Source organism: Nomia melanderi, chromosome 1 (genome assembly GCF_051020985.1).
Source record: "Nomia melanderi isolate GNS246 chromosome 1, iyNomMela1, whole genome shotgun sequence".
Classification (NCBI taxonomy): domain Eukaryota; kingdom Metazoa; phylum Arthropoda; class Insecta; order Hymenoptera; family Halictidae; genus Nomia; species Nomia melanderi.
In genome coordinates this window covers 4,807,350-4,819,481 of record NC_134999.1, presented here as the reverse complement: position 1 = coordinate 4,819,481, position 12,132 = coordinate 4,807,350, and the positions used below count along the sequence as shown (strand labels likewise).

The following is a 12,132-nucleotide window of genomic DNA, read 5'->3' as shown; positions in this document are numbered from 1 at the left end:
CTGTTATCATTTATGATTTTCTTTGACATGATATTAATTATAATATTGTTTTATTATAATTAATAAGAGTTGTTAAAAATTTAATAAAAAAAAGAATTCTTGTGTAAGGAAGTAATAATTATTGACAATTTTCTTTTTCCACCTTACTTGATTTTAAATAAGGTGGAACATAGAACTAGAATGGGAGATGGGATATAATCCGTCCCATAATTGATCAAGTGTGTCTTTAATTTAATTAATTTACTAGATAACATGGATTCTTATTCCATAAAATCAGTTCCCACAGCTGATAGGGATAAAATACAGCTATTGGCTGAACAAAGAATGCATCGAATTTTGTATTTAAAATTTCATATTTATAACTTTATTTAAACATATTATGAATAATGTGAAAATGATCAAGCCATTAAGTTAAAAAATAAATAAATAATCATGTTTTGACTACTAACATTAATAAAAGTAATGGGTAAATATATAAGCATTCTCAAGCATATAAAATAAATTTTAATTTTCCTGTTTGAAGTAAAATTATGTAATTGGATTATATTTTTGCAATTTCGTAAATGCAAAATACAATTAAATATGGAATTTTTCTTATGATTATAATGATAAACTGCTAAAATACTTGTAAAAAATCATGAGAATTGTTATTACAATGTAAGAAAGACATATGCAAAAATTGTATGGGGTATTACAGTAATTCATAATAGTATAAACAGTTTTGCACCAATACATCTAATACATATATTATTAATATTAAATTTTCAAGCTTGTTATTTTTGTTTGAGTAACAATGCAGTTTTACATTGGTCGTCCCATGCCACGACCCATTTGAGGTTGTGCATCTTGACTGCTTTTAGGATTCTTTATAGTTTCATCAACTGATAAAATAAGACAAGCTGCTTCAGTTGCAGCAGTGAGCGCATTGATTTTCACGACAGCCGGTTCCCATACATAAGCTGCCATATTGTTTCCAATATCTTCAGTGTTCATATCAACACCATAGGTATGCATGCCTTTGTGCTGTTTCTGTCTCAGTTTATTCAAAATATTTGTTGCATCAAAACCAGCATTATCACACAGTTGCCTGAAAAGTGTATTATTATGTTATTATATTATAACTAAAACCGTAACTGTGTAGGATTGTAGTAAATACCTTGGTATAACTTCCAGTGCACGAGCTATGGCTGCAATTAACAGTTGTTCTTTGTCTGCTATGACACGAGAATAATCTCTCAAAGATTTTGACAATTTCATCTCAATGGCTCCTCCACCAGCTACAAAGTCATTGGTCTTATACATGCGTCTTACAACCATTATTGCATCATGCAAAGATCTTTCAGTTTCTTCTAAGAACTGTTCTGCCCCTCCACGTAGTATAAAGGTACACGTTTTAGCACGTACACCTTTGTAGAACAAATTGAATCTAAAAAAAAAAAAATATTTCAATGTAACATCTACTATTAAAATAGTTTAATTGGGTATTATGTATCTAAATACCTCTCTCCACCAATTTGCTTTTCTTCGAACATCTCGCACCTGCCCAAATCTGAATCTTTAATATCATGTACTGTTGTTAAAATACTGCCACCACAAGCCTTCATTGTTCTTTTCAAATCCTCTTCAGGAACTCGTCCTGCACAAAACATATCTCTATCTGCGAAATACTGCGTAGCAACATCACCAATGGGCAACTTAGATAACACAACTTGGGCACCACTCTTGTGAATTTTGTCTAATTTATTGTATAATATTTGCCATTCCGCATCAACTACTTTTTGATATTCAATAACATTGTCTACTCGTATTTCTGCATTGTCCCTCTCTGCTTTGAGTTCCAATTCTATATTCAACAAAGCAATTTTACAATCCTTGTATTTTTTAGGTTGCATTTCAAATCCAGCATACGAAAACGTTTTCTTAAAGGCTACACCTGTAACTAATTCTGAATCTTCTAAAGCTCCGCCAGACACCTATCCACAAAATATTTTATAAAATTAACATCAAATTAGCATTAAATTAACATTATATTTTCCATTAGCTTCAAATCTTTCTACAATTACCTTCTTAATACCAATCATGTTTAGTGGTAACATATCATCAAGCATCATAACAGCTTTTACTACTAAACGGCTAAAGAATTCTTTTTGTTGATGAATCAATTTCGAGCTCATAGATGTGGCTGCGCATTCTTGTAAAAGTTCCCTTAGTCTTGCTTTCTGAGATTTATCAAACTTTTCGCTCACTGCATTTATTTTATCAATAGATACTTGGAGTGCAAGACGAAGAGCTTTAATCATAACACGTGGGTGTACTCCTTCCTCGATGAAGGGTTTCATCTGCTTCAAAAATTCTCCAGCTAATAGAACTGTACTGGTAGTACCATCGCCAACCTGTACATAAAAATAAGAAATTCACAATAAAAATAACTGAATAATATGTTCGAACAGCATTGAGGTAACTACAAATCTTCAAAATGTTACCAGTCTATAAGTTCATTAATGTTCTCTGCATGTTTAATGATAATATTTTACTACCATAATACCAATTTGAATTCATTGCAGAGTTATTACAATGTTTATTAACTAATACTTACTTCTGCATCTTGAGACTTAGCAATATCTACCAAGGTCTTGGCTGCAGGATGAACAACTTCCAAAAGTTTTAATATAGTTGCACCATCATTTGAGATGGTGGCTTTCCCATTTTGGTCCACAATAAGTTTATCCATTCCTCGAGGGCCTAGAGTGGTCCTCACAGCATCTACTACCACTTGACATGCATTGATATTTGATATCAATTGCTGTTTTCCTTGTGAAGAATCAGTTCCTTCTTTAAGTAATATTATTTGGGGTTGCTATAAAATAAATTGTGTAAATTTTAATACCAGTAATAATAATAAAACCAGTAATAATGATAAAATGATACTATACTCTCATGTATCTTCCCATTTTTTTTATTTTGAAATAATTAGTCTTTTTATAGTTTGTCAAATTTAAAGAAATAAATGAAGTACAAATAAATTACTTGTTTTTGTTTTTTTTTTACTATGTGGAATAATAATAACAATATTATCTTTAGTCTAATGAAATCGGTGGAAAACGTAACATTTCATTATTGAGATTCCTGTCACATGTGTATCGTGGGTGTAAGCCGAAATTAATCTCCATATAAGGTTAGAACAACTCAGTCTATAACTTGATAATCATTTTTATGTTTATTAATTTTCAATTCGTATGTATTAATGTATTTAAGTACCTTTATTTATTATTGTAAAAAGGAATCTATTACTTGCATACTTAAAACTCATTTTCTTTATTCAATCAGTTCAGACAGAAAGCGGTTAGCAATAAAGTTAGATATATAAAACTACATTAAAATTAGGAAAGGAAAATGCTACCTATGTGAACATTGTGATAAAAATTTTGTTTGTAACTTACCATTTTTACAAATTTGTTTATGATTATCTACCTTTCTTAATTTCACTCACTGTGCACGAGCGCAGTTACTTCTCTAACCTGTAAATAGTTTTCGAGATGATTCTGCTAGGAGTAACTGTGACATAGAGAACTTACTCTGCGAAGCAAGTTTAACAATGGAAAAAATAACCAATCACAAATTAGAATTTTAATAACTATTTTTTTAATTTAAAAATTAATAAATAAAGGCTTTAATGAATGTAGACTTAATTTACTTCGACTCAAATGAAAGTATATCACTTCTTAGAAAGAATAATGATGATAATACTTTACAAATATTTAAGACTAATTAAAGGAATAATGCGAGGATAATGAAATATATAATTTATAGCTTCAATTTTGTCATTGTTGTAACAGAATATATATTTCTAACTATTTAGAATATACATTTCCAACTATTGCATTAATATAAATAATATTTGAAATATCAATAGAGCTTCATTACTATAAATTGTGATTCAGTTTATATTAATGCATTTAGATAAAAATAGTTCATTTGTGATTGTCTTAATAAAAAATGTTTTAGATAATGCACTATCACTGATCATTAGAAATATAAAAAAAATAAGTTCGATAATTGTGTGTATTGCTACCTATGGCGGTATAGTAAATAAGTTTATTCATCCATAGTTATATAGTAAATAGTAATATATTATAACTGAAAAAAGTCGTTATCATAAATAATCTTGTTATTAAACGTTCTATTAACACTTTTATTCATTGATAGTTATTAAATAGTGCATCTGTATTATCAATATTTATTAACGATAGTAGATGTTTCTACACTATACAATGAAAATCTAATTCTGAATACAATTTAATAACCATAGACTTAACAACAATTGGTATTTTAAACTGTTTTATCCTTTTAACAACATCTTTTGGTGAACTAACAACAGGTGGCGTTATTTTAAGGAAAAGGAACAATTTTTCATCTGCAAATATACGAAGTCAAAGAGGATTATAGTGTTCGTTAACATTGTGAAATGATAATATTAAAATTCGTGACCTCATTACGTGAATAGAATCTAGAATTCAACATTTATCGCATACTTATTTTTAAACTTAACTGTATTCTCCACAAGCTCAATCTGTATATATTTATATATACATCAAATGCCAGTGAACCACCTATTTCTTCGAGAATAGCTGATCTGCCTAATTTACTTTAGTCGTGTTTCTGCGTTTGAACGATGTACTCATTATTTTAAAATACAAAACCAAAAAGTGTATATTGTGTGCTGTTCAATACTCTTATTCTTAAGTGTCACCAAACAAATTTGTGCTGTTACCTATACTTTTGACAACGAGGTAAAAATAAAGGGTTATTTTCAATGTTAATGATTATTTTTTTAACGTTTCCTGAACATTAACAGTGTTTTTAATCCTTGTGTGGTACGATTAGAATAATGGCTCATTTTAACATAGATTTTAAGAATTTATTTATTTATACTTACAATAATATTAGATATATTATGAAATTCACGGTACTAAGGCATACAGTTTACTAACTGTCAATGCTTCAGTTGATCTTATCATTCATATTGGGGTGGTACATGTTAGACGACAATATTCATTGCTACTTATGTATACAATCCTACGCCCTATATTCAACTTAGGAGCAAGATGCTGACCTTACATCTTTGCACATGCGTAAAAATGTCTCCCACCTGATGACGATGAGCCAATGACAAATCGATATGTTCGAAATTTTCACGCGAAAGCTCGAAAGCTTTGACTATTCCTCTCAATAGTTAATAGTGAAATCTCGGCTTCGATGCGAGACAAATAGTAAGTAAACTGTTACGTCTGTCCTATTCGTGCTTACAGTGCTCCTGTACATCTTCAATTAAAATAAACAGATTGAAATATCATGTAATGCTTATGTGTCTGTAGTCCCGCCAGTTTCTTGAAAAAAATCAATATTTTACAATAATATTAAAGCGCCAATTTTTTAAACGTTATTAAAAATTATTTTTTAAATTGTATAATATGTAAAAGGTGTATTACAGAAGTGAAGATTTTAATTAAATATGACAGTATTTGGGTTCATTTTTTAGTTATATATGAACATAAAATTATGTTTGACAAAATGGAATGTCTTTTCGTTTTGCTTATATACAGTGTTATGTAAGATTTATCTTAAATATAATTCTTTAATATTTTGATAGTGCTTTCATATTTTTATACCATGAAGTACATGTGTGTATATATATATTTAATACTTAAATAATAATTTATGCTTTATTATGTGATTTAAATGAAATAAAAAAATTTATATCAATTTTTAATCATGGCGATCATAAAGATATTCAAACGGGAACATTTCGTCAAGTGCAAAGTACTTCTGTCGAGGATGTGTCAATTTGCAGTTTCCTCATTAGAAAGAGCACGATAATGTTACGTATGTTGCAGTGTCATTGTTTTAAAACAAAACAATAAAAGAATTCTGTATTAAATAAGTAAAAACAAAGAAATTATGTTCTTTGAATAGTTTTAAATTTGTTCAAATACATTACAAAAATAGTATAATAAAATAAATAAAGTGTATTTTAAAAATAATAAAATTGGTTCAAATATTTATATCATTTTATTTTTTATTTGTACTAATTTTAATAGCGGAAAGATATCTACATAACAAAATGATGTAAAATATGTTTTCAATGTCAAACAATTCTGAACAACTATTTATAACACTATCAGGTGGTTCAACGTAGATTTATGTACCCACTGGGTTGCATATAATGCATAACGTTTAATCTTATTGGGAAACATTCAAGTATGAAAATTGCTCTAAAGTTCAAGGAAAGAGAGAAGCATAAGATACAAAATCAATACAATGTAAATATCACAGTTAAATTTTTCTAAATTGTTGAAAGATGTGGAAAAGTTCATCATTATAAATTTCTTATCTAATTTTTTACGAACGATTTGTAAACTGCTGTATTAATTTACAGTTCTTAATGGAATTATTAATGTAATTAACTTTTTTAAAGCGATTTTTATTAAATACGATAAATCATCGATCGATTATTCTATTTTGTCTTTTGTTATTAATGAGTTGGTAATTCATTAAAATCTATATAAAGAAAAAACATATCTCATTAATTACAAGATTTCCTATGATCAAAGTAAAATAGAAATAATCAAAGTTTTTTTAATGTGAACATTTTTCTATATTTTCAATATAATCACATTACATTTCGAGCTATTTATTTGTTAGCTGCTTATTTAAATATTTTTCATTTATTATTATTAATGTTTTATATAGTATACGCTGTATACATGCAATGAAACTTCAATTATGTGAGCTACTTATTAAACAAATCGGTTAACTCTACAAAAAAAAGCAGAGAAAGGTAATGCAATAGTTATATATTGATTTTCAAAATTCCCCTTTAAATGCAAAATCAAATAATTATTACAGATACAGCTTCAATCTAATGAATATGTAAATACATACAATAATATACCCTTAAAGTAATTTTTATTATTATTGCAATTTTTACATGGCCCAAAAAGTTTTTATTATTTCGTGGTATCAAACACAATTATAATGCAATTTATTTTAAATATAAAAAGTTAAAAGCCAATGAAACGTGTTAATGATAAAATCTTAAAAGTCTTAAAAAGTACTGTTAGTCGATTGAGCCAATGAGCGGCTCATAAGCATAATAAAGAGTGAGACACCGAACTTGTTTACCTGAATAACTCTTAAATTATGCGTTGGTTTCAAAAGTATTACACAAACATTTCATGGTTGTCAGAAGAGCTTTTTACCGTTGCAACGGTTTAACAACAATAATTTGTTATATTTTTTTAATAAAATTAAATGTAGTGTGACATTCTAAATTAAAATGCATTAACATTTATTAACTTTGAATCCAATACTTGACGAAATATTTTCTTTTGCGCAAAATCAAGTTAGAAATTCGATATCAGCGAAGATTTTCATAACCCAGCAATACATACATAGATACTTGGCGATGTTTATCTCGCATTGTAGAATTACCTGCTTATAGAGATTGCCAAGTACCACTACGTAACTGAACATTGAAGTCTTTGTTGTTATCGAATTTCTAATTTAATTTTACACGAAGAAAATTTTCCATAAACGAAAGAAAGAAAATATTTGTCATAAGAAATATTGTATTTTATTTGAAAAAACGAAATTGCCTTGTGGATCTTGAAACTGCTTCTGTGCACAAAAAACGTAGGTATATTACAAACTGGTTTCAACAAAACCATGCAATTTTCGTATGTAACAATATTGTAAGCAACATATACTAAGCAAGTTATTCAGCTAAACAATTTACAAATTGAACTTTAGTTGCGATTTTAGACGCAGTTAAATTTTATTTTTCTTAATACTTCCAACAGTCTTTTTTCGATCTTCTATTTCTTCGTGAATTTTGCAGTGTTTCTTTATTCTCTAATCTGTTAACAATATTTTGCACTATAAGACAATTTAGAATATTTGAAATTTCCGAAAAAGATTCACTTTTTTAATATTTTATAATAATTTTTCGAATTACTAATATTCATACAATAGCACAGTAAACGATCTTGCGTGAACTCATATTGCATCAATATACCTAACATTTGTTTCCATTCCCATGACTTAATCCCAAAGAGTCTTTCATGTTTACCAACACAGGTGGTAACGCACGAAACTTTTGTCGTGGCAAAATCCCGTCGTAACAATTTTGTTTCATTTGGTGTTAACATATAATTTCATTAACTTTTCTTTTCGAACACATGTTACTGAATGTCTTGTGCAACAATGATATGTGTATATTAGAATACATTTAATAGCGCAAGGAACATTGCTTCTTTTATTTCTACACTGCGAGTGCACGAATTTTGCTGTTCCTTACCATAGACATTTCAGTCTGTATATGATTATATTACACATAATATACAAAGTATATGAATATTTGCTTCCCGTTGTACTACATAAGCGTAATTAATTAAAACGCTTATATCATTTTCGGTAGGACGAAAAAAAAAGAGTGTGTGCAGAAAGTTTTTGTAACGTACATTCGCAAACAGAACTCCCGTTAAATCATTACACAAACATGAAGACAATTTGGATAATCGGTGGACCGGGATGCGGCAAAGGAACTCAGTGTGAACGTATCATCGGAAAATATGGATTCTACCACATAAGCAGCGGTGATCTCTTGAGAGAAGAGGTTGCCAGTGGTAGTCCTAGAGGAGCTTCGCTTCAGGACTTGATGTCTAAAGGTCTATTTGTTCCCACGGTAAATAATATTTCATGTAAATGCACAGATAAATTACTAACGTGAATTCCTCAGAGAATTGGAAAACGTTGTTCCTCCACATATTATAATTTAACACTTTATCTACCGTAAGTCTATTAACACGTTGAATGTCACGGGGGTCATCAGTGACTCCTAGCCAAATCGAATTACTACAGTTCACTGAATTAAGCGATGATTATTTGAAAATATTTCTATATTATAAATCACGCTACCTAATGCGGTGACATTCAGCTAGATTAACATGCAATGATAATAATAATGCAATTAAATAAAATGATTTAATATTATATTTTTTTTTTATTTTGCGTATTCTGGTCTAGCAAGTCTTCCGGCGTTCAACATGTTAGCCAGTTAACTGTGCTGTGTAGTTAAATGGTGCTAACTTTTTCAATGATGAACTATTTAGTTTTTTAGATAAACATGTAATTCTTCTTCGTTTCACTTTAGTTTGTCGTTAGAATATATTATAAGTGCATTTGGCTTGCATTTGACGAGTATACAATTCATTTTTTTATTTTACTGCACTCACAACAAAATATTTTTGAAACTAAACTCCACACTTAACGGGTTAACCCCTCGCCTTACGATTTATTTTGAATTAAACATTTCTGCTTACGCTGTTTTATTTGCTCGTGACTCTGTGGATACGACTATTTTAAAGGAAATTGAAGTATTACAGCTTCAATGAAATTTATTTCTGAAAATGAGAAAAATATTTTAGGTAGGATATAGCATCTTTGTAAAATAATTTATGGAATCCAGTTTCGCACTGAGAACATGTGCGAGTGGGACTCGTTATTTTAGTTCAAGGAGTTAATCGGCTTTTCGATTTCATAGTAATTAGAAGGACATTTTTATTTTAATTTTAAATTCACAAAGTTACAAAGATTTTGAAGTTACAAAGCTTTGTAAGTGAAAACGTACGCTCCTACGCGATGACGAAAATCGTATTGGTAGTTAATGAGTGGTTGCCTTGATCAGAAGCAGCAAATAAAGTGTTAAGCGAATAGTCTATTACAAGTAAAGATTTTCCAAGTATAACACAACCAATGCACAACCATTGTTAATGTAAATTCTCGACAAAACTAGAAAACATTATCTTCATAAGTAGTATAACACAGGTCAATCATCCACCAAATAAAATAAATATTTGAATATAATGAACTGAATAATATGCATTAAGAATGTTTAACGTTTATATTTTTTAATAGAAACTCCATACTCTTTTACTCTGTAAGTTCGCTCCGTTTCAAAATAGTATTAACGTAACAAAAATAATATTTTTTTATTGATTTGGAAATACTGAAATAGAGTACTAGAGCAAAATATGATTCTCGTGATGTACGAACGAATCCCACTTTTCTTAGTGTGAAGATCATATGGTTTCCGGCAGGACATTGTGCTGGACCTTATAAGGGAACGGATGGAGAAGGCTAAAGCAGAAGGATCTACGAAAACTGGATTCCTTATCGACGGATACCCTCGTGAATTGGATCAAGGAATCCTCTTTGAGAAAAATGTAAGTGTTTCCGTGATAATTGAGGAATTTCTCTTAACCAGTTGACACCTTCAATGTCATGGGAGTCAGCGGTCAGCGATTATATATTAATCGTATTAAATGATCTGCAACTCAAACCTAACAGTGATACAAACTGAATGAATTGAAAGTTAATTCAAATGTATTGTAATTAACACGAGAATCTAGAGTGTTTTATATATCACTTTTCATTTCGTGGCAAGGATAAATAGAAACAATTATTAATTATTTGGTACCACAATTTTTACGTTACACTGTTTTCTAATTACTTACACTATTAAACATTTTTATTCGACATCAATCATCAAACTCTACTTATGTTGGTGCCATTAAGAAAAAATACATTTGCGTAGAGGAATCATTTAAAAACTTCTACAAGCGGTAGATAAAAAGTTCATGAAATAGTTTTTTTCTCTTCTATATTTGTGGTCTTTCGTTGATTTAGACGTCACTGACGTTTAGTTGCTGGTTTAATTTACACATAGTTCAAGTTTCAACGTCACGTGACTAATCGTTTACACGTATTGACGTTTTTATTAGTCACGTGCTATTATTCATTGTCAGAAAACTCGTTAAATGACTGACAATTCTTTTTCTTTCAAGTTTCTTGTAAAAGTCGAAAGATTACCGAAATTTGTTTGAATTTTGAAAGTGAAAACGAAGGTTGATAATTGTCCTGGCCAATCTTCCTTATTCATTTGATTTCGCCTCCTGTGAAGTATTTAAAAACTTGCTATAGGGAATACAGAAAGAGAAACGGTGAGGATTTGGACAAATCTTTCAAAGAATAAGTCGTATCATTGCGTCCATGAATGGAAAAACCGCTGAAGTAAATGCACAGGTACGAAGGTTGGCTACTTCGACCGTGACAATTTAAAATAAATATTTATAAATTTTTTCACGAATTTTTCGTCCTGTTTTAGGACTTGGGAATTTGTAACAAAAGAAACAAATTTATTTATATTGATATAAATTATGTTTTAGAAAGTTATTCTTTCTATAGAGAGAGGAGAGAGAAAGAGATAGCATAATAGAAAATAACAAACTTTACTTCGAAAAATGTAAATAATTTTTAAAGATCCATTTCATTATTTTCAAGAAATTTTAATGAAATAGTCGTTATAATTCAGGTCTGTCCGGTTGATGCAATAATTTTCTTCGACGTGTCGGGTGAAACTATGAAGACGAGGCTGTTAGGGCGTGCAGCTGTCTCACAAAGGGCCGATGATAACGAGGAAACAATCAAGAAGAGAATCGAAATATTTAGCGTTAAAAACGGGGAAATTGTAGAACATTATAAAGATAAAGTTATTAAAGTAAGTATTAGTGGGATAGTTTGTTAAAAGAAGTAGAGGCATAAATTAACTTTAAACCTTTTTGTCTAGATCAATGCCGAAGGCGCCATTGATGATATATTCGGTCAGGTGACGAAAGCACTTGATCCTTTGGTAGCTTAAATTCTAACAGAGTTTTATGTAATACATTAATTCAAATTGATTTTCAATAGCTTTATTCTTGCGATTTCGAGCACAAGCTATACATTCATCTGTATTATAAATGATATTTCTAAATTTCTAGGAAAGTTATATAGCGACGTTAATTTGTTAAATGACTTAATTTGACGTAAATTACAAACAAATCTGAAGTACCTGTTTCCATAATAATAATATAGATACAATACTTATGTATAAAATGGTTTAATACACTGTTGAATGCACCTGTTACTATAATGATATTGTTACATTGCTCATTTTAGTGACTGACTAAGTATCAATTAAAATCTATATTCTACACACATTGATAATTAATTTATTTAAAAAAATATTCCTTT

The 12,132-nt window shown here is 29.3% G+C and overlaps 2 protein-coding genes across 5 annotated transcripts; one reads left to right on the top strand and one right to left on the bottom strand.

Annotated features, from left to right (window-relative positions):
- Nucleotides 1-523: 523 nt before the first annotated feature.
- CCT7 (chaperonin containing TCP1 subunit 7) lies at nucleotides 524-3,611 on the bottom strand. The gene is made up of 6 exons (XM_076364809.1): nucleotides 3,441-3,611; nucleotides 2,597-2,857; nucleotides 2,064-2,393; nucleotides 1,501-1,973; nucleotides 1,157-1,426; nucleotides 524-1,087 (listed from the first exon to the last, which is right to left on the bottom strand). Exons 1-6 carry the CDS (start codon nucleotides 3,441-3,443, stop codon nucleotides 802-804), a joined length of 1,623 nt encoding a protein of 540 aa, XP_076220924.1. The 5' UTR covers nucleotides 3,444-3,611; the 3' UTR covers nucleotides 524-801.
- Nucleotides 3,612-4,625: 1,014 nt separating this feature from the next.
- On the top strand, nucleotides 4,626-12,096 carry Ak1 (Adenylate kinase 1). Of its 4 annotated transcripts, none has more exons than XM_031986813.2 (6): nucleotides 4,641-4,790; nucleotides 5,099-5,270; nucleotides 8,532-8,743; nucleotides 10,158-10,283; nucleotides 11,432-11,617; nucleotides 11,687-12,096. In XM_031986813.2, exons 3-6 carry the CDS (start codon nucleotides 8,558-8,560, stop codon nucleotides 11,756-11,758), a joined length of 570 nt encoding a protein of 189 aa, XP_031842673.1. In that variant the 5' UTR covers nucleotides 4,641-4,790; nucleotides 5,099-5,270; nucleotides 8,532-8,557; the 3' UTR covers nucleotides 11,759-12,096. The 4 variants fall into 4 exon arrangements, with proteins under 4 accessions (XP_031842494.1, XP_031842673.1, XP_031842765.1 ...); XM_031986724.2 differs by having other exon boundaries at nucleotides 4,644-4,790; nucleotides 8,477-8,743; XM_031986634.2 differs by lacking the exon at nucleotides 5,099-5,270 and having other exon boundaries at nucleotides 4,626-4,790; nucleotides 8,477-8,743.
- Nucleotides 12,097-12,132: the final 36 nt, after the last annotated feature.